This window comes from Mastomys coucha, unplaced genomic scaffold, assembly GCF_008632895.1.
Source record: "Mastomys coucha isolate ucsf_1 unplaced genomic scaffold, UCSF_Mcou_1 pScaffold15, whole genome shotgun sequence".
NCBI classification, from domain to species: domain Eukaryota; kingdom Metazoa; phylum Chordata; class Mammalia; order Rodentia; family Muridae; genus Mastomys; species Mastomys coucha.
The window spans coordinates 138,942,875-138,965,587 of record NW_022196897.1 but is presented as its reverse complement, the minus strand read 5'-3'; the positions used below and the strand labels follow the sequence as shown (position 1 = coordinate 138,965,587).

The following is a 22,713-nucleotide window of genomic DNA, read 5'->3' as shown; positions in this document are numbered from 1 at the left end:
TTTTAGTTGGTTTTGACAGTGGCTTAATGATAAGTAGTCACCACTATGAAATTGCATAGCATAGTTCACTGTCCTAAAGATTGCCTGTGTTGTATTTATCCATTTCCTGGTCCTTTTTCTCAGATTCTTAGCAAGCATTGGTCTGGTTACTGTCTCCATGGTTTTTATTTCTTATAATATCATATAGCTGAGATCTATAGTGTGTAGCCTTTACAGACTGGTTCCCCCCCACCAACCCCAGGTTGTGCCAGGGGTGAAATCCAGGCCCTTGGGTATATCAGGCAAAGGCTTGACCACTGAGATCCACCCCTAAAACCAGTTTGCTTTCTTTCTCCCAGGAGCTGCATCTAAGATTCCCCTCTGTTTCCTTTGCTTTCGCTAATGTTCCATTGGCCAAAACCACGTGGCTAAGCTCAGCATCAGAAGGGCAAGGATGAGTGCACTTCCCATGTATGACTGAACAGAAACAGAACAAATTTCTTCTTCTTTCTTTTTTCTTTTTTTTTTTTTTTTTTTTTTTTTTTTCCAGAACAAATTTCTATTGAAAGGTTGTAAGTAAGACCCTGGGCTTTGCTTTCAGGCTCCATATTGGAATACTTCAATACTTGGTTGTATTCCAAACAACAAAGTAAGAGAGTGATTAATTAGGTAACAAACGAGGTAAGTTGTGATGTGTATGTGTGTGCGTGTACAAATATAAATATAAGGTATACATGTAAGCATATTTGATTCTGTGTGATGTATGTGTATACAGTTATAAATATGAGGTATACACATAAGCATATATATCAGAGGTTATTCTGGTTTTAGATTTTGTCCATGGTTCCTGTTTTATAACTTCCTCCTCAAGTCAGGTATAAAAGCTAGCATATGTCTTCTCTAGGTAGATCATAGAAACTCCATCACGATCCCCTTGCCTTCTGACTGAGAAGCTGGCCATAAAGACCACTGTCATGCAGTATGTGATAAGGGTCTCCTCACTCCCGTGGGATCCTAACCCGTAGTCTTAAGGTAGGGAAGCTATGCAGAGAGGACCCTCCTCAAAAAATTTTTTTTTTTACTAAGGCAGGCCTTGCTGGACTTTCCCACCCAGTTTATTAGCAATCACACCTAGGCAGTGAAGTCTCCATTACACTCTTAAGGACAGGGTTCAGAGAGCTTCCAGATAGCTGGGCACGTGGAGGAGCATGCCAACTGGCAAGCACGAAGAGGACATGGAAGTGCCACGTGGCCCCTTTCCCTGTGCATTTTGTCATCTTTTCCATTGCTATGTCCTTTATGATAAAACAATAAACTCCCATTCTCTTCCTGAGTTCCCTGAGCAGTTTGAACAAATTAATGGAACCTAGGGAGGGAGTGGTGGGGAGCTGCTGATAGGCAGATGGTCAGCGCCTACATAAAACAACCTACAGCTTTCATCTGTCATCTAATGTGGAGGGGACTGAGCCCCCAACCTGGAGATCTCACAGTACCTCCAAGTAGCTGGGGTTAGAATTGCGCTGGGCAAAAGAATCCCTTACCCAGTGGGCGACACAACTGCGGGGTGCCTGTTAGGGAGCAATCTCTGTACACTTTAGGGTCATAGGAATAAATGCTGGTTGTACTGTGAGAAGAGGGAGAACCATCACTTTGTCTCCCTCCTTAGAACGTAGATTAAAACCCAGCTACCTTAGTCTTCACTGTTCTCAGACCCAGTTCTTAAAGTTAGACTGAGAGATGCAGACAGTTCAGCGAGTCCAGGGTTCTAGGGGATGCTGTGATATAGATCTGTTGAGGGGTGTGGTAGTACAGAAGTGTCATTGCACTCTGTCCCACTGTCACCCTCCCACCTCTCCCCCATGACAAAGGCTTATTAGCTAAGATGTTTTGGCTGAGGTGATAAGCAGGAAGTGCCTCCCACCTTCTGTTCCCTCTCCTTCCTATCAGGTCTCCCTCCTGGCCACCAAGAGCATCTTTTTCAAAGTACCAGGTCCTTCCCAGCAGTTTCCACCTTCAGACCTGACATCTCCTGCAGGGATGAAGATCATGTTAGCCACAGGAAATGGCCATCATCCCGAGGGAAGCCTACATGTATCAATGTGGCTTAACAAGAGGGAAGTCGTAAGTGGTCCTGACATTCCCAGTGTCTGGGAGGCAGAACCATACAGTATCCAGGCACCAGTAATGGTCCCTCAAAGGTATGCATATGAATCCCCAGAAGCTGAGGAAAATGCTGCTGCCTTGGCAAGGGGGGACTTTGCAAACGTGACTAAGGCTTATTCTGGCTGATGTAGGTGAGTCCAGTGTAATCAGTTTAAAGAGGATGCAGTAGATGAAGATGAGGGAGACCAGACGATGGAAGCAGAGCTTGGAGTGTTGTGCAGAGCCATGAGCCAAGGGTGAGGGCTGCAGCCTCTGGAAGCCAGAAAAGGCAAGGCTTCCCTTGAGTCTCCTGGAGCTGCACAGCCCTCCTTCCCCACTGTGAGGTGATGACCACGTGCTGTTTGAAGCCACCCAAGCTTGTGGGGGTTTGCTACCAGAACAAAAGGAAGCTGACACAGCCAGCGAGTGTTTGGGGACAGTTAGAAAACCCTCAGCATTACTTCTACTCTTTCCCTTTCTTATGCACAGGTGTATGTGCGTATGCATGTTTGTATGGATTCAGGTTTATGTGCACGTGTATGCAGAGGTCAGAGGACAACTTCAGGTGTCATTCTCCAGAATGCTACCCATCTCCTTTGAGACTTAGACCTCACCAGTTAGGCTAGACTGGCTGGATCGTGAGCCCAGACATCCTCTGGTCTCTACTCCCCTCAAAGGGATGATAAATGCACACCAGCACACCCAGCATTTTTACATAGTTCCTGAAGATTGAACTTGGGTCCCTAGACTGACAGGACAAGCATGTTACTGACAAAGCCATCTCCCCACCTGGATTCTCCTTTATCCTCATACTTCTGGCCTCTGGGAAGGTCATTCTCCTATCTGATATGCCACACAGCAGGAAGGCCAACACATTTGGGGACAGAGAAGCTGACCATTGGGAAAAGCCTTTGACATTCATATCTTTTATTTAAATACTATTTTAACAGTTTCCCACTTAAATCACAGCTATAGATTGAATTCAGTCATTCCAGGCAAATGAGAAATACCAACTTGGAGGTCCTGAAAATGGCAGATTGCAGATGACTAGAGTCAGAAAGAGATTGGGAAGTCCTCTCCACCCACTCGACAGCTGGAGTGTGTGGGGTGGTGTCTGAGAGTGGGCCCAGCAGGCTGGGCGTGTCAAGGCACTGATGGGGCTTCTGGCTTTTGCTCATGTCCTTCCTGCCAGTCAAGGCTGCTGCTGATACTGGCTCTCAGTGGCCGTGTAGAAGTCATCCAGCACACTCTGGATGTATTCGAAGGTGGGCCGCTCCTCTGGGCGGTTCTTCCAGCAGCGGATCATGATACTATAGAGCTCCTCTGGACAGTTGTCTGGTCGAGGCATCCGGTACCCATGCTCTAGTGCCCGAATCACCTCTGGGTTTGACATACCTGAGAAAGAGGTGTGGAAGTAAGAGTGTGTGTGTGTGTGTGTGTGTGTGTGTGTGTGTGTGTGTAAGGGGTGGCAAATGGAGCTACAGTCACCATCTAACTATGTGAGGAAGATACAGAAACTAACTGTCCAATTGCTAAGTTTGTCCAGCCACCAAGGCATGGCCAGGTCTCTTTTGTTGTTGTTGTTTTCGCTTTTGTTTTGACAGGGTTTCTCTGTGTAGCACTGGCTGTCCTGGAACTCAATCTGTAGATCAGGCTGGCCTCAAATTCAAACTGAAGAGATTCACCTGCCTTTGCCTCCCAGGTGCTGGGATTAAAGGCGTGAGCCACCAGTATCTGGCAATGCTAGACCTCTTAAGGTGGAAGAACATTAACCAGCCTACCGTTTCTGCATCTCTTGGTCGCTATTCTATCTGTCTATCCATTTGTTTGTATTTATTTTTGAGATAGGGTCTTACTATGCAGCCCTGACCATGCTAGAGCTCACTATGTAGACCAGCTGGCCTTACACTCACTGAGATCCACCTGCCTTTGCCTCTGCCAGGACTAAAGGTGTGGGCCACCATGCCTAGCCGTCTATTAGTTCTGTTAATTTTAGCCTCAGACATCTAAATAGATGTAGGTTGTATAATCTGCTGCCTGGATTTTACTAGTGTACCCACAAAACAAAAGGCCAGATTCATGGTCACTCTGAACACTATCATTTCCTTATTCTATCTAAGTTTACATCTGTTGTTGATAAAAACAACAATGGAATACCTATGATCATCAAATTTACTTTTATTTTTAGTATTATTTTTAACTTGGGTGAGGAGGGCTGAAGAGATGATTCAGTGATTAAGAGCAAAACCAAGCTAGGCAGTGGTGGTGCACACCTTTAATCCCAGCACTTGGGAGGCAGAGGCAGGTGGATTTCTGAGTTTGAGGCCAGCCTGGTCTACAGAGTGAGTTCCAGGACAGCCAGGGCTACGCAGAGAAACCCTGTCTCGAAAAACCAAAAACCAAAACCAAACAAAACAAAAGAGCAAAACCAAAAAACTTTAAATATCTTACTTGGACATCTATCCTCTCAAGTGAATCAACCCAAATTTCCACAGCTTCTACCAGGACAGCCATCCTTGGCTCTCTTTGCTTCTTTTGAAATGTGGCCCAGTTTGTCAGCTTATTTCTGTTGTCTATGCCACCACCTGCCCCAGCTGCCCATGTGCCACCACCTGCTCCAGCTGCCCATGTGCCACCACCTGCCCCAGCTGCCCATGTGCCTTCACCTGTCCCAGCTGCCTATGTCACCACCTGCCCCAGCTGCCCATGTGCTACCACCTGCCTCAGGTGCCCATATGCCACCACCTTCTCCAGCTGCCCATTTGTCACCACCTCCCTCAAGGGCCCATGTGCCACCTTGATCACATACTTTCACCCATTCCCACTGAACCAAGACCTGCCCCTCAGATTTCTTTATTTATTTGTATTTTATGTGTATGAGTGTTTTTCCTCCACCTATATGTGTGCATATATACATCACATGTATACTGGTGTCCTCATAGGCCAGAACAGGACATCAGATCCCCTGGGACTAGAGTGAGATAGTTGTGAGCTGCCACACGGGTGCTAGGAACTGGACCCCCATCCTCTGGAAGAACGAGTATTCTTAACTCTTATCCATCTCTCCAGCCTCAATCGTACATCTCTTAAAAGTAGAGATCATCTGGGTATGATGCTGTATACCTTTAGTTGCAGCACTTGGAAGGCAGAGGCAGACTGGTTTCTGGGACTTCAAGGCCACCCTGGTCTGCATATCAAGTCCCAGGCCAGTCAGGGCTATAGAGTAAGAATTTGTCTCAAAAGAAAAAAAAGTTGACTTCCTCCCAGCCTCGTGCCATCTCATGGCTTCCAAGAAACCTGAGTGAGCACTCACAGCCATCCACATACCCAAGCTATGCCAGTTCTGGCCTTTCCATATCTTCTCATTCACCTCCTGCTCAAAAAGCTGAACTCTGATTGCTTGAGTGCAGTAAGGTGTGGGAAAGAAGAAACACCCAGCAAACCCTTTATACAAAGCCTGAGGGGTGGCGGAGGGCAGTACCTCTGATTGGTATGAGAAAGATGGAGAGGGATTGGGGGAAGATCAAGAGTTGAGTTAATAGACATACTGACAAGATGGGCCATTGCCAGGTTGGGCTCTAGACACACCCCTAAGCCCATGTCCCCTTTCCTACCTGGGTAAGGGATCCGGCCATAGGTGACAATTTCCATCAGCAGGATACCAAAGGACCAGACATCTGATTTGATGGTGAAGGAACCAAAGTTGATGGCTTCAGGAGCTGTCCACTTGATGGGGAACTTGGCTCCTGCAGAGTTGGACAGAGCAGAGTCACGGTGAGTCTGAGGAGCAGTGAGGGCTGGGGTGAGGGGGAATCAGGACAGGGGCCCCTGCTGCCCTCTACAAACAGTGACGTCGTTGCAATGTGCCCCCCTTGCCCCAGATTCCATGGTATCGAGGGACATTTGTCTTGAGGACAGACAGCTGAAGCAAGGAAGAGTGGAGCTGTGGATATAATGTGGGAGCTCACTCTGCGGGCTACATCCTTGATTCAATCGCTGCCTGTTAAATTATAACTCTGATAAGTGGAGTCCTAGAGGTCTTTGGGGATGAAGGACCTCCAGGGGGCTTGATCTAGGTCACAGCTGATACCTCACCCCAATCCATTCCTTAGCTATGGGGCACAGGAGAGGATTTCAGCTGTTGTCTGAAGTTTGCCCTATTCACTGAGTGTCTCTACCCTGTTCTTCCCTCCTTCCCCCTAGAATGGATTTGCTTAGCAGTTTGTGGGTATTTGTCTTAATTACAGTAGAACTGGTGAATATGGTCTACAGGATATATAACTGCCCCCTTGATTCAGGATTATAATACACTCACTGTAAGGCAAAAACCAGAAGTCAAAAATGCCTCGAACACTTAGTTACTGAACACTGTGGTTCAGCAACTGCATACCATGGCTAAATCAGAGCTGCTCTTGCTCAGCATCATGAGGGAGGTCAGTATATTATTAGACTTGGAAAGAGATCAAAATCCAAAGGGAGCGAACATTCATGCATTCATTCATTCATTCATTTTCACTCACTATATTTATGAGACAGGCTCTCCCATAGCCCTGGTTGGCGTCAATTCACTACATAACCTAGATAGGATGGCCTTGAGTTCCTGATCCTTCTGCACCCACTTCCATAGTGTCCAGACTGGAGGCATGTACCACCATGCCCGCCTTTGCATCACTTCTTCTCAATGCAACTATGTCTGCACCATCAAAATGTTGAAAATTGAAATGTTGGCGATAAATGACTGGGCTCTCGATCACTCTCTGCTGCCACCTGCTGTCCATGCCTTATCACGGCTGGCAGAGAACACAGGCTGAGTGCTGAGGGGGCAGGACCAGCAGTTGCAAAACTGGAGGGCTGTAGGGAGGAAGGAGCTAGAAGGCTGCAAGCAATTGCATTTCAAAGACTTCAGCAGGACATTTGGTTTCATGGATAGAGAGGCTAGACCTCCATCACCAATGGTTTAATTGTCCATAAGGCGCATATCACCCTAAACAGCCGGTCATGGAAGCCTGGGAGCCTTTCAGAGCTGGACATAAACCCGACTGGCGTCGTCACAAAAGCTGCAGCACCAGGGGAAGACCAAGTCCCAGGGGTGACTGAGGACACAGTCCCGGACTTTTGCTGCAGTCCAAACTGCCATGCTGACTTTGTTGCCTCCTCTTAGGGTTGGATTCTAAGTGAAAAGATGCCAGTGTCACTGCTGACACCAGCAGCTGAGGCCTTCTCTTCATGTGAGGCCCCTGCCATATGATGCTAATTTGAATTAGTGCTCCCTGTCCTTTCAACTTCCTGGCAGCAGTAATGACATACCATCTCAGTTGGGTCTGCTTTCTTCCCTAATTCACTTTCCATGTGGCTGTGATCGAAGGTGGTTGAAGTCCCATCTCAGGCCCCAGCATCTAAAGCTAACCCCTTTGTGGGGTGAAAATACTTGTGCTTTAAGGTGTCCCATAAAACTATTTTTAAGCTGGGCAGTGGAGGTACATGCCTTTAATCCCAGCACTTGGGAGGCAGAGGCAGGTGGATTTCTGAGTTCGAGGCCATCCTGGTCTACAGAGTGAGTTTCAGGACAGCCGGGGCTACACAGTGAAACCCTGTCTCGAAAAACCAAAAAAAAAAAAAAAAAAAAAAAAAAAAAAAAAAAAAAAAAAAAAATTAAAACCATATACTCAGCCACCTCTAAGTAAGAGACCATCTGTATGTTCTTTGGAATTCAGCAAGGCTTGCATTATGGCTGAGAAAGCGATTAAGTATTGGCAATTCTCAGCCCTAAAGGAAACATCCACATCACACTCCATCTTTTTTAAGAACTGGTATTTTAACATGACTTATTTTATGTGTAGAGATGTTTTGCCTACATGTATGTATGTGTACCACATACATGTCTGGTACCCTCAGCATCCAAAAGAGGGTGTTGGATCCGATGGAACTGGGGTTAGATGATTGAGAGCCACTGTGTGAATACTAGAACCCGGGTCCTCTGCAAAAGCAGCAAGTGCTCTTAACCATGGAGCCATCGCTCTATCCTCTCCTCTCCTTTCAGGAGACAGGGTCTCCATATCCCAGGTTTGCTATAACTCATGGTAATCCTCATCCTTCTGAGTGCTGGGATTCACAGCTCAGCTCTAAGCCAGCTATTTTCTTTATGTCATACTTTTGTGTGGTACTAAGGCTCAAACCCAGATCTTGAGCATGTCTGGTAGGCGCTCTGCCACCAAGCCACATCCTCAGCCACATTCTTTTACATCTAGAGAGTTTTCTCCATATCCCAGTTATTCTTTGCAGATTTAGATTATATATACAACTTTTCATTTTATTTTTGTACCTAGTTTAAACATCAAATCATAACTTATCAAATGGTGTATATGTGTGTGTGTGTGTGTGTGTGTGTGTGTGTTTTACTGGAAACTGAGCCTAGTACAGTACACATGCTAGGTAAGTGTTCTGCCACTGAACTACAGACCCTTTACTTTTTATTTTGAGACAGGGTCAGTAACTACCCTGGCAGACCTTGAACTTGTGATCTGTCTCCAGAGTACACTGGATTACTTGCACCTCTAGACTTGGCTAAAGCATACAGATACTTAAGGTCTGACGTTGATGGTCTCTGTAGCTAAGTAACCATGTGACCATCATTTGTTGATAAAGATGATAGCCTTTGCAACCTTTCAGGAGGCTCCTTCCAGCTACTCTGGGGCGGTACCCCCCTCCTTCCAGCTACTCTGGGAGGGTACCTCCCTCCTTCCAGCTACTCTGGGAGGGTACCTCCCTCCTTCCAGCTACTCTGGGGCGGTACCCCCCTGCTTTGGCTAGCACTCCCCCACTTCCCTTCACAGCTTTGTTGGTATAAGTGAATTTTACAGCTTTAATGATATATAACTCACAAACCATAAAATCCACACATTTAAGCGTATATACCAGTGATTTTTTTTTTTTTAAAGACAGGGTTTTTCTGTGTAGCCCTGTCCAGGCTGTCCTGAAACTCACCCTGTAGACCAGGCTAGCTTTGAATGCAGTGCTGGGATTAAAGGCGTTGCCATCACAGCTCCCGATGACTTTCATTATAGCTGAAGAATTGTGAATTGCACAGTATTTCATCACATGTCATCCAGCCCCATCCCTGGCTCTCAGAACCTCTTTCTTGAGTCTCTCACATAGCCCTAGGCAACCAATGCTCCATTCTGGGAATTTCATATCAAAAGTAACAGATATTGCTGCCTGGCCTCTATTTCGCATGCTTCTAAGGCTTCCAACAGTTCTTTCCATTCTGTACAGACACTATTTGTGGTATGGATACTCACATGGATACTTACATGTTCTCCATCTGTTCAGTTATGGTGTTCCAGTCTGGGGCTATCATGAAGAACACTATGACCTTCATTCATGACTTTTGCCTGATTTTGGATTCCATGATATAGAATCTGGGATCTACTCTGTTTAGATTCACTTCTTTCATTTGGATGTCATGCCTTCCCCCTTAGTTGCACGTGGCATTGGTGTGTGGTGGGATGGGCGTGGAGCCCATGGTCTTCCATGTTAGTGAGGCCTCCACCACTGAGTGCCACCCCCAGCCCCCTGTGTGGGTTCTTAGCTGCTGTGTGGCGCTACATTATGTGTGTGACACAGATGATATGCACACCCTATCTGTGGACATGTACATGGTTCTGTTTTTGTTTTCTGAGCATAAAGTTACTCTTACCTCTCACTGCTACCTGTAGTTGCTGAAGTCTTCATATCGATCGGCCCTGAAATGTTCCTCTTCAAGTCTTGTGTGGTATTAACATTGCCCACCCAACAGGCTCTAGAGTCGCCTAGGAGACGCCTTCTGGGTGTGTTTGTGAAGGACTCTTTCTACATAAGGCTAATTGAGGTGGGAAACCCCATCCTGAATGTGGGCAGTGCCTTTCATGGGCTGTGGACTACATGAAAAAGGAAAATGGAGCTGAACACCAGCATCTGTCCATCTACCTGGCTGTCTGTCTTCTGACTTGATACAAGAGTTAGTCTAGGAAAAATCTCTGCCCTTTCCAGGAGGGCAGCATTCCCTACCTTCCCGAGCAGTGTATTCATTGTCCTCAATGATCCGTGCCAGTCCAAAGTCGGCAATCTTACACACCAGTGATCCAGAGACCAAGATGTTAGCAGCCCGGAGGTCTCGGTGGATGTAGTTCCTCTGCTCAATGAAGGCCATGCCCTCTGAAATCTGTACCCAGAAGAGACAGTGTCATCCTCACATAGTAGAAGCACACAGAATCTGCCCCTGGAAAACTGGCAGACATCTGCATCAGCATCACCCCTGCTTTTTTGTTTGTTTGTTTGTTAGAAGGATCCTGGGCTCTCAATTGGCACTGCTCTGCCTGCCTATGTAGGCTTAAGGTATTCTCAAATTCTGGCTCTGCTTGTGGGCTTTTTTAGAGCATCAAAACTTCTGGAGAGCCCTTTGAAATGTCCTCAAGGAACAAGCAATGTGAATGTTTCCCAGGACCAGGGGGAGCTTTGATCCCATATACTCCCTTCTGGGGACAACCTCATCTCAATATTCTCTCCTCACTCTTTTTTTTTTTTTTTAAAGATTTATTTATTTCATGTATATGAGTACACTGTCACTTTCTTCAGACATACCAGAAGAGGGCATCAGACCCCATTACAGATGGTTGTGAGCCACCATGTGGTTGCTGGAAATTGAACTCAGGACCTCTGGAAGAGCACTCAGTGCTCTTAACCTCTTACATCTCACTCTTCTCACTTTTACATCATCCTTATCCTCAAGCCTGTAAAATTCGCCTGCTAATCCAACAGAAATCCTCAGACTGTGTAAGAGTGCCTATCCAGTCCTTTGAGCAGGAGGTAGGCACAGCCATTGTAGGCATGACCACCACAGAGAAAAGGCAAGGCAAGGTACCAGATGGAAGTGGTTTCAGAAGGTTTTGTTGGATGGTCGTGGAAACTGCTTGGGGGAGGTGACATTCTAGTAGAGAATGGGATGACCACAATAGTAAGTGTGTTGAATAAGAACATTGCAGGCAGGGGACTACCACACGCAAAGGCGGGAGGACCAGTGATCCTAGAGTAGCATGGAGCCAGGTAGCTGAGCAGAGGTGGGAAAGCTGAGCTTGGGAAGGCTGAGCATCCTTGAAGGTACCCCTCTGAGCATGAAGAGTGGCAATGGCAGACTTCACGAAGCCCTTCAGTATAACTGGATGCATATTTAAGGACCACTGTGGCTCCAAGACAGTGTGAAGAATTCTTATTCTTAAAGATTCTGGTAGAAAGACACATGGCTGTTAGGTCAAAAGAGGTGGAAGAGATACCTCGGTTGTCCAGAAAGCCGCATGTATAGCTTACAGAACTACCTTGGACCCTGTGGAGGCAGACTCATTGTGACCCACTTTACAGAGATGCTTGTCCTGAATGTCAGCTTCAAAACAGACTGGCTCCAGACAGTCCAGAACTGTAGAGGTCTGGAGGCTTGCACCCAGAAATTATCAGCTGAGGTTATCTGGGGAACCCAGAGTGGTCTGATCAGACAGCCCAAAACAGAGTAAAGGCAAAACCTGAGGGAACCAGGTAGTGCAATTGCAAAGAATGAACAGGAGGGGGCATCAAAGACAGTGGGAATAAGCCAAGCTTTCTGAATGAAATCTCAAGAGTGATTTTGTCTGGAATAGAGTTGTAGTGGAGTGAGACAGGGTCTGGAGGTCTGGAACTTTACACGACATCCTTAGAAGAGCAGTTTGCGAAGTTACTAAGAAGATACTGCAGCTTATTTAATATAAACTGATACACACAGCAGGTTTTTTTGTTTGTTTTTATAAACTGTGGGCTTGGAGAGGGTTAGGGTCCACAGGAGGGAAATTGAAAGCCCAGAGTCATAAATAACCAGCTCATAGCGGCATAGCACATGACTCTTACCCAACCTCTACACTAGTGCTTTTCTGCTAGCTGACATATCGCTGGTTCTTATGTGAGCTCAGTGGGGAAAGTATTCTAGCTCCACTTGGGAGACAATGGAGCATCATGGTTGTAGAGTTGGACCAGCGCAACTTGATCCCCAAGCTTGTGACTTCAAGCCTGTCTCCCAGGTCTCTTAGGGAGGCTAACCTCTAAGCTTGTACCACAGGCAAGGACAGTGTCTGCCATATAGTATTCACTTGAGAGGTGGCTAGTAATGTCATCAGAGCAGCCAAGTGCCTTGCTCAGAGCCTCACTGGCAGAGCTGAGACTAACACAAATACCCCATATATCACTCAAACTCTGGGACTTGATGGCAATAAGCAGATGGAGTTTCAAAACCACCAGGCAGGTCCCCAGGTATAGAACTTGGGTCTGCTTCCAAGAGCATCAGGGAATCAGAGAAGTGGCAAGCAGATTCCAGCACAGTGCTTGTATGTATGTGTATGTGTTAGTTTGTGTGTGAGTGTGTATGGGTGTATGTAAGAGTGTGAGTGAGTGTATATGTGTCTTTAATAATATAATATCACTCTCTGCCAACGTCAATAGGAATAGCTTTTCTTCAAGAGGAAGAGCTTCTTCGCCCCCTCTCTCTTTAAATATAATTTACTTATTTATTTTTAGTTATTCAAGACAGGGTTTCTCTATGTAACCATAGCTGTCTTGGAATTCATTTTGTGGACCTTGAACTCACAGAGATCTGCTAGCCTCTGCCTTCTGAGTGCTGGGATCAAAGGTGTGCACCACCACTGCCTAGCTATTTACTTTTATTTTATGTGCATTGGTGTTTTGCCTGCATGCATTTCTGTGTGAGGGTGTTGGGTTTCCAGGAACTGGAGTTACAGACAGCTATGAACTGCCATGTGGTTGCTGGGAATTGAACCCCAGCCCTCCAGAAGAGCCACCAGTGCTCTCAACCACTGAACCATCTCTCTAGCCCAGGAGTAGTTCTATTAAGACATTTTTTAAATCTATTACATGAAATTTTATTTCACCAATAAAATTGGGGCTAAAATCTGTTATCATACTTGAAAGCTCCATTTGTGGCACAATTTTCCCACTGGACTGTGAAACTGAGAAACAGAGTAGGTCTAAGGTCACAAAACCGGGTCCTCCTGTTCTGCCCAGGCTCAGAATCAACCTCTGCTTTTGGGTGTACCAAGGCCAGAACGTCTCTCTGACCTGGCTTTCTTTTCTTCAGCTGTAAGTCAGAGAGAGTGTGGTTCAGTTTTGTGCTACAAGGTTTCATGTATCTCAGGCTGACCTAGAACTCACTATATAACAGAGGAGAGATAACTTTGCACTTCTGAGCCTCCTGCTTCCACTTCTCGAATGTTCAGATTAATTACAGATATGTAATTAATTAACTCTGGTTTATGTGGTGCTGGGGACCAAACTTGGGCCTTCTAGTGCTTACCTAGCAGGCAAGCACACTACTGACTAAGCCATATTCTCCAGCTGCAGAAGCAGCTCTTGCTGTAGCCTTTGACTCTGGCTCACCAGCAAAGCTCCTGCTGGTTACATGTTTATATTTTAGGAACAGGCCAGACTATTGTTTCCCAGAAGACTGGGGCCCACTGGGATGGAGTGCCTGGCCTTGATTTCCATAGGCCTCTGGCACTCAGGGTTCTGAAAGTAGGGCTTCTGGTTAGACCTGGCCAGGATCTGAGCCCCTGGTATTTTCGCACTCTATGAGCTCTGACCTGGGTGTCTCCGCCAGGCTCAACCCTAAGTTCAGCTGTACCCACATCCCTTTCATCTGAGCCACACTCTGGCTCTGGCTGACCAGGCGCGGGCTCTTCTTTGCCTTTTTGGCCTTTTGAACAGATTGTTTCTTTTTTTTTTTTTTTTTTTTTTTTTTTTTTTTTTTTTTTTTTTTTTTTTTTTGGTTTTTCGAGACAGGGTTTCTCTGTAGCCCTGGCTGTCCTGGAACTCACTCTGTAGACCAGGCTGGCCTCGAACTCAGAAATCCGCCTGCCTCTGCCTCCCAAGTGCTGGGATTAAAGGCGTGCGCCACCACCGCCCGGCAAACAGATTGTTTCTTTTTGTCTAGAACGCCTTCCCTACTCCTCTCTACATGTGGAATTTCTAATCCCCAGGCTCCTTGAACTAGAGACCTCTTCCTCAGTGAAGCCTTCTCTGATGGCTCCTGGACCAGGCTCTGCATTCCCACAGCACCACTGTCCACCAGGTTTCCCCCCAGAGAGTGGAGAGCAAAAGACAGAGTTGGAGGAAAACAGCTGTACATGGAATGTGGCCGAGGGGCAGGTGAGAAAGGATAACTGTTTATACAGAGTTGGGAATAGAACCCAGGGTGTGTGCACCCAGGGAAGCTCTGGATAATTTTTGTTTTGCTTATTTATTTTAAATTGGTGTTTTAAGATGTGTCCCTAGGGCTTCTTACATAGCTGCTTCTCTGTGCTGAATTCTTGCTCTTCAGACTCTGAGCCAGGGCCATGGAGGAGGTAGTGGGCCTTTAAGAGCTCATTGTCTAATGCCTGTGGTCTCACCTACAAGTGAACTGCATGAAGCCAGCAGTGTTTGCTATTGTCATTATTGTGGGCGCCACTCCTTCCCTCTAATCAGCCTGCAGCTTAGGCCAGCTGCAGCTGCAGAGCCTCCCTGGGCTTCAGTTTCCTCATCTGAGACAGACTCTGCAGCACACGTCTAGCCTTGGCCCTCCTGATCTTCCCCTCTGCCTCCAGAGTGTTATGATTACAGTCATTCACCATTGTGCCTAGTTTGTACTTAAATTCTTCACACTTCAGTTTTATGATAGTAAGATGGAATGACAATTGCCTCCCTGTGACCAGACTCCTGCATTTGCCTGCCAGGACTCTGGGCTTGGCTGCTGTGACTGGCTTTGGCCAATAGGGTATTGACAAGTCAGTGCGAACAGAGGCTTCCCACTACCTGCACCTTGGACAAATCTCTCTTGGAGCTCTGATACTGGGCTGTAAAGAAAGACCAAGGGCCGAGAGGCCACAATGGGGAGAGTTTGTAAGGATGAACGTCACTTTGGACAATGCTCCTCATGTCACCTCTGTTCAAAAAGTGGTCCCTCTAGCCTGCTATAGTCAGTCCAGAGAATCACGGGAAATATTCAGTGTCATCATTTCAGGCTACTAGCCTTTATCTGTTACATAAGAATGGATGACTTACATGGCTGGTGATGTAGCTCAAATGTAGAATCCTTCTCTGGCATGTACGAGGCCCCAGGTTCCATTCATCACATCAAAAGCTAGCCAACAAAATTATCCCAGGATCTGGAGAGATGGCTCAGTGGTTAAGAGCACTGGCTGTTCCTCCAGAGATCCTGGATTCAGTCCTAGCACCCACATGGTGGCTCACAAGCATCTATAACGACAGTTCTCGAGAATCTGACACCCTCTTCTAAGGGCACCAAACTTTCATGTAGCACAGACTTATATGCAGGCAAAAGACCCATATAATAAAATAATTAATCTTTTATAAAAATCCCCTAGTTTTATGTCAGCACTGTATGAGTTGGCTCATATGAAGGACAGTCTGTGTCTGCGGTTCTGCATCTGCAGATCCAACCAACTGCACATCAAGAATAGTCTAAAAAACACCTGCATCTGTATTCAGTATCTGCAGACTTTAAATGATTATTGCCCCTTATAAAATACAAAATAATAACTATTTACACAGCATTTATGTTAGATTCCATAAGCCACCTAGAAATGCTTTAACTAGCATACAGGGGAATGTGCCTAGGCTATTTGCAAATATACTATTTTCTATAAGGGATTTTAGCATGCATAAGTCTTTCAGTACTTAGAGTGCTGTGACTAGTCCTTGTGTACATGGTGAGGATGAGTATTCACACAAAAGACACACATCTGTAATCCTAGCACTTGAGAGGCTGAGGCAGGACAGCTGTGAGATTGAGGCTAGCCTGGGCTACAGAGTGAAATCCTTTCTCAAACATTCCTGAGATATGCTGAATAATCACAGGGTAGGGTGGCCAATGACGTCACCTTTCCTGTCACCTCTCCTGACCGTCACGGGCACAGCTCACCTGGGCTGAGAAGTCAATGAGTTTTGGCAATGGCTGCTTGCTGCCTTCTTCACTCTTGAGAAAGTCCAGCAGGCTTCCTGCAGAGGGGAGCGAGAAGGAACATGGACTACTACTCCTTAGTGAGAAAAAAGGAACATTTTTTTCATAGCAATAGAGAGTTTTCCTCTTTGCAGTACAGGGATTAAACCCAGAGCCTAACACATGCTAGGCAAGTGCCCTACCACTGAGCTACACCTCCAGCCAACTCTCTTCTTCTTTTTCTTCTCTTCTTCCTCCTCCTCCTCCTTCTCCTTCTCTTCCTCCTTCTCCTTGTTCATTTTTTGAGACAGGGCTTCTCTGTGTTGTCATGACTGTCCTGAAACTCGATTTGTAAACCAGTCTGGCTGGCCTTGAACTCACAGAGATCTGTCTGCCTCTGCCTCCCAAGCACTGTGTTTAAAGGCAAGCCAGGTATGACTTTCTTCTTGAGATAGTGTCTTGCTATGTTGTTCAGGCTGGTCTCTGACTCCCGAGCTCCAGCTCTTTTTCCACTTCAGCTAGGAGAATAGTCTTGACTACCAGCATCCATCCCTGCCCAGTCGTCTTGCTAATTAAAAGACATGGCTACTTACTGCCCCTAGTATCTGAGTGCTAGAGCTTGAATTCTTCTGAGAGGACTTTTTAGATGTTTACTAACACTTTGGCTGATGTGGCCTCTGAATCTGGATGCCCAGGGCTTGGCTTTGGAAAGCTGGCTGGTTGTAGATTTGTAGACTTGAAAAGTAGAGAAAGGTTTGAGTTTTCAAGTCACATTGGGTGATGTTGTGTGAGATGTTTATCCAAAAATGACCAGGGAATGAAAGTGACTGTAAACAGGCTGTCTTAAAACAAGGAAACAAACAAACTCTGAGAAGCCAGGTGTGAAGACACACATCTGTAATCCTAGCACTTGAGAGGCTGATGCAGGACAGCTGTGAGATTGAGGCTAGCCTGGGCTACAGAGTGAAATCCTTTCTCAAACATTCCTGAGATATGCTGAATAATCACAGGGTAGGGTGGCCAAAAGCTAAGTAGCCTGAAGTGACAACATGAACACTGTCATTATTCTGTGGGTTGATCAAGGACCATACTGTGAAGTGAAGTGACACCGGTGGAACACTCAAGATGATGTGTCACCTTTATGGTCTTTCTCCATGTGGCTTCTTGTCCCTCAGTACTTGAAGCAGGGCTTCTTTACAGCCCAGCACCAAGCTTCCCAGGTACAAGTCACAAGGAAGCCACGTGATTCCTCTGTTGTCCAGAGGCTCTGCAGTCCCTGCCCTTTCTCTCCACAGAGCTCCCTTCACACAATTTCACTCTGCGAGCCAGGAGGCTGAAGTGTTGGATGTGCCAGAAGAGCCATGTCAAGGTCATCTTTGAAAGGAGTCAGCTTGGACCACACTCTGTCCCAGCCCACGCACCTTTGGCCATGAACTCCGTGACAATAAAGATGGGCTCCTGAGAGACCACGGCGTGCAGCTTCACCAGTTTATCATGCTGCAGCGTCTTCATCAGGTTGGCCTCGGCTAGGAAGGCCTCCACAGACATGCTCCCCGGCTTCATTGTCTTCACTGCCACTTTGGTGTGCTTGTTGTAGGTGGCTGGGGAGGGCATGGAGCACAGAGGGTGGTTAGGACCCAGCAGCCCCGGAGGAGCCCTCCCTGCCCCTCTTAGGCCTTTAAGACAGAGAGAGGACAGCCCGGTGGCTGGAGACCAGTTTCCTGCCTAGCTGAAGCATCTAAGTGCTCTGGGCTTCTTTCCTCACCTGCTAAGTGGGAAGCGCTGTTTGCAAGACTGTAAAATCCTCCTGTCTGGGCTTGGGGCACATGCCTGTCATTCTCCTCTCAAGCCAGTGAAGTAGGAGGATTGGGGGCTTCCGGCCAGCCCATGACTCAAAAGACAAGGGTTGAGACTGGAGCTCAGAGGCACAGCACTTGCTTAGCGCATACAGGATACTGAGTTTGGGCCCACTATGACAGTAATAAGGGTAGTAACCCTTAAGCCACCAATTAGATGTGACATGAGTCTGCACGGTGTATAAGCTTAACGCTGCCTTGAAACAAATACCAGATTCATGTTGTCCCATAGGGTCTGCTTGACCTGATCATGCCTACTTTTCTGTCCTTGTCACCACCAAGGTCACCTCTGACACATGCTCAAACTAGAAACTGAACTAGGATCTCATACTGGGAAAGTGCTCTACCACTGAGCTATATCTCAGCCCCCTTTTCACGTTTTATTTTTGAAACAGGGTCTTTCTAAGTTGTTCAGGTTGGCCTTGAACTTGAGTCCTCCTGTCTCAATATAGTAGCTAGGATGGTAGGCATGTATCACTAGGCCTGGCTCAATAAATTCACTCTTGCTTTCTTTTAAAATAAATAAATAAATAACTTACTACTCTGTCTCTGTCTCTGTCTGTCTCCTTACATCTGTCTGTCTGTCTGTCTGTCTCTGTGTGTGTGTGTGCTTGTGCATGTGTGTGTGTGTGTGTGTGTGTGTGTGTAGGTCAGAGGACGATCTTTGTCAGCAGTTCCCTCTTTTCAGTGTGGGTTTCTGGGTTTGAACTCAGATCCTCAGGCTTTTGCAGCAAGCCCTTTTACCCAGTGAGCCATCTCACTGGCCTTACTCTGGCTTTTATGCATTAACCACTGAAGTATACACCTGTCCCTCAAGTTCTCAGCTACAGGGACTTGCCACACACTGTTCTCTTGCTTCATTTGGTGGTTCTTGGCTTATACATGCTTTTCTTTCTCTATGTGCCTTGGATGCTAGGAAGCTCAAATCCAGAGCTGTGGCGTTGTTTGTAGTGAGAGCACAGGGTCTCATGGAACAGTTTTGTTTTTGTTTTTTATCAGCCCCAACTTTTTTCCTCAGAGCTGTCTTTCCTCCTTGCACTTCCTTATGGCTTCATTTACTCAGCACCTGGCATATAGCAGGCTCCTGGTAAATGTAGCTGAGCCACAGGCGTTTAAAACTTACTTTATCTGGCTGAATGTTTGCATGTCTACAAGCTGCCTCATTTCCATCTGCCACCCAGAGGAGTGTTAACACAGTGGGCCAGGCATCGTGACCATCTACCTCCCCATGAAACAGGTACTGGGGCAAGGACCACAGGGGTGTGCCAGGTCTTTCTGGTGTCCCATCATGTCTGAAATGTCACTGGGCATCGTGGCTCATGAGCTGAACAGCTTAGTCTTTAGTTGCCAGCATTGGACTCACCTGAAAACCCAAGTCCTTTCCCCTCACTATGAATTTTCACCATCACATGAGGCCCTGAGTATGCCAGCCCCACAAGGTGGCCTGTTCCCAACTCCACACAACAGAGGACTCGGGCAGTTCTTTGACCTTCAAGCCCGGCCACAAAGGCAAACTAGTGATTCTCCTGAAGACAATTTGGTTTGCTATCTGAGGAGTGGCCTTCTGTGGTTAGTATTTAAATTCCCCACTGTCGGTTGAGATCCCTGTCACACCCTCAGGGCCTTCCCAGCACTGGCTTTGTGGACTCTGGCCCTGGCTCCTTACCCATCCACACTTCTCCAAACTGCCCAGCTCCAAGTTTCTTCTCCATCTGCAGGGATTCTCGAGGAATCTCCCAAGCGTCTTTCTCCCATGGCTTCTGGGGTTTGGGAGACACACAGGGCACAGACAGCTTCTGGCACAGCCCATCCTTCCCCTCTGAAACAGAGTGCCCAGTCAGCAGGTGATCCATCCCCCAAATCACAGAGCATGATGAAACGCCTGTATAACCTCCACCCTCATGTCCAACCACCCTCAGGAGTGCCCAGAGTGACTGCCTGGCAAGGCCAGGAAATCTGAGTGCAGCATTGCATGCCACTGGGATTCTGAGAGACAGGCAGGCCCCTCTCGGTGGGGGCTAGCAAGCACTAGACTCTGGATCCTTCTCCAGAGCTGACCAACCATTGAAAAGCAAAGCCAAGGTGCCGAGGAATAAAAGCTGTGGCTATTGACAGCATCACAGCCGGGCTACACTGTGCAGGGATGAGCAGCTTAGGCTCTGCAGTCAAATTCGGAGGCATGGATGGCCTTGAGCACTACTCACTCTTGTAGTGGACCACTAGTTCCTGCAGGCTGCTGAAGGTGCTCCTTGGAGAGATGTAGAAGCCTCCACTGTCCAGTGTCCGGATCTTATAATGCTTCACCGTGTCTCCGTGCTGGGGGTCATAGTCTCGGACAGACAGCGAGTAGCTCCCTGCATTGGTCCAAGAGAGGCCCCTCAGAATGGCGCCTCAGAGGCCTGGCTACCTGATGTCAGTACCTCGACATCCTTATGATGCCCTGCGAGGCCTCTGCTGGCAGCACCTGGGCATGTGCTACCTGGGCAGAAGCTCAATTCGTTAAGAGTGGGCTGAGGCATTGGGCTGCCTGGGTTCCCATCCTAGATCTGCAGTTCTCAGCTGTGAGCCCTTGGGCAAATGACCACTGGACCTTTTTATGCCTCAGTTTCCTCTCCTGTAAAATAAGAATTGTTATGCCTTTCCATCTCATCAGTTTGCCCCATAATTAGCAGAAGTAATACTTGTAAGGGACTTGGGACAGTAAGCTGGCTGTCATTATTGCTTCATTATTTCTGATCTATCATCTACCCATCCACCTATCATCTATCTCTCTATCTTTCTATCTAATCTATTTATCTATCATCTATCTATTATCTATACCATATATCTGTCTGTACTTAATGAAGAAAAAGCAAAGGTGCTATACTAATTTGGGAGAGAGAGAGAAACAGAAACATAAGAAATAAATAAAAAGAAAGAACAACGAAAATCTGGTCTGATTACTAAAGTGTGAAAATAGGCACTGTGGTGAGCTGCATAGTATCCAGGATGTTCACATGTGAACACCTGCAGCTGGGAATATGTGATCTTACATGACAGAGTATGCAGGGGGCTCCCAGGGAATTCAGAGGGGTCTTTAACAGAGGGAGGCAATTTTAGTGAATAGGTGTTAAGAGAGGAAGAGCCATGAGCCAAGCAACACTTGTGGCCTTTCAAAGGCTGAAAGGACAGAAAATGAAATGGAGCCCTGTCCCCGCTCCCCGCCCCAGCAAGCCTCCAAAGTGAGTCAGCCCCACAAACACTTTGACCAGAGCCCAGGAAGCCCAGACTCTTGGCTCCCAGAACTGAGAGATAATACAGATGTGCGGCTCTAAAATGTTCAGCTTGCAGTAGGCTATGACTCGGATTGTCACACAGACCGGAGACACACAAGTCTTCCAATCTGTGACTGCAGCTCACCATGCATGAGCTGTGCTAACTAGCTTCTCTGCCTTTCACTTTTCCTCCTTTTTGTAATAGCACAGTGTCATTGAGGGAGGTTTAGATTGTTGAATGACAGCTGACAACATGCCAAGCTGTTCTAAGCATGCTGGCCAAATGAACAGTGAATGAATGGGAACAGTGTGCATTTTAATCAATTAAAATTACATGGATATTACTCATCATAGTGAATAGTCTCACGAGGTAGAGGCTTCATAGACTTATCAGCCTCACTTTATAGGTGAAATAACTCACGTGGAGTCACACAGCTGGCCAAGTAGCACATTTGGGTTCCAAGCCTGTTCAGTTGGCTCCTGGGCCCCTTCTTAGCTACCCTATCCCAGTCAAGGGAAGCCTGGTATATTTGATGCTAGATAGGGTGTGCAGGACCTGGAAAGCAGCCAAAGGCTTGGGACCTTGTTCTAAATCAGTCAGATCCCCAGCAAACCTCCACCTCCAAGGGGCCCTGGGAGCGAGTCCAGCCCACTCTCCTGTCCACAGGTCTGCTTCTCTGTAAAACTAGACAGGCCAATCTCTAAGCTACTCTAGGCATAGCGGGAGACAAGAAGCTGGGCCTTCCTGCAGCCTAAATGCTCACAGACCTCAGACAGACCAAACGACTGGTCCGGGACTCTCAGATGCCTTTGATGTCTCCCAAACTATGTGCCTCATAGTACCAACCAGGTCACACGTTACACAGCTGTCTTGATCTGTTCAGATCCAGTAGTCTGAGTGCAAACAGCCAAAGGCTTACATGCACGTGGAATCTGAACTCATGCACACAGCGTGTGGCATTGCTGCCCTGGAGAAACTCACCCGGGGAATGCCAGTCAGAACCAGTCTATGTGGTTCGAGGTAATTTTTTTTTCTTCTCTAGATAGGGTTTCTTTGTGTAGTGCTGGATATCTTGGGATTTGCTCTGCAGACCAGGCTGGCCCTAAACTTAGAGATCCCCCTGCTTTTGCAGTGTTTTTATTTTTAAACTCTAGTCACCCACTCCAGATGACTCCTTGCCAACACAGAACAAGACTCCTGACACCAAAGACTTCTTCCTGTCCACAAGCCCACAAAGAGCTTCCTCCCTTATGCGGTAGGGGACATGCATGCCATTGTCATGCTTGTAGAGGTCAGAGGACAATCATCAACTGTTGGTTCTTCCCTTTTACTGTGTAGGTCCTGGGGATGGAACTCAGCTTGTCAAATGACCTGGGACATCTCTAGTTGCGCCATCTCATTACTCCTCCCCTACCGAGAGAGAACTTTCTTTCTTTTTTTCTTTCTCTCTCTCTCTCTCTCTCTCTCTCTCTC

The 22,713-nt window shown here is 47.0% G+C and overlaps 1 protein-coding gene and 1 long non-coding RNA gene across 2 annotated transcripts in view; one reads left to right on the top strand and one right to left on the bottom strand.

The window, feature by feature from the left end:
- Positions 1-3,029: 3,029 nt before the first annotated feature.
- Hck (HCK proto-oncogene, Src family tyrosine kinase) overlaps positions 3,030-22,713 on the bottom strand; it is a 45,617-nt gene continuing 25,933 nt past the window's right edge. The window contains exons 7-13 of the mRNA XM_031372319.1: positions 20,190-20,339; positions 19,652-19,804; positions 17,551-17,730; positions 16,112-16,188; positions 10,168-10,321; positions 5,736-5,867; positions 3,030-3,516 (exon numbers count right to left, since the gene is read on the bottom strand). Coding sequence (XP_031228179.1) covers positions 3,314-3,516; positions 5,736-5,867; positions 10,168-10,321; positions 16,112-16,188; positions 17,551-17,730; positions 19,652-19,804; positions 20,190-20,339 — 1,049 coding nt within the window. The 3' untranslated portion in view covers positions 3,030-3,313. The remainder of the gene's footprint in view (positions 3,517-5,735; positions 5,868-10,167; positions 10,322-16,111; positions 16,189-17,550; positions 17,731-19,651; positions 19,805-20,189; positions 20,340-22,713) is intronic.
- LOC116091191 lies at positions 5,727-18,531 on the top strand. The gene is made up of 3 exons (XR_004118971.1): positions 5,727-5,895; positions 14,169-14,337; positions 17,425-18,531. It is a non-coding gene; the product is annotated as an uncharacterized LOC116091191 (long non-coding RNA).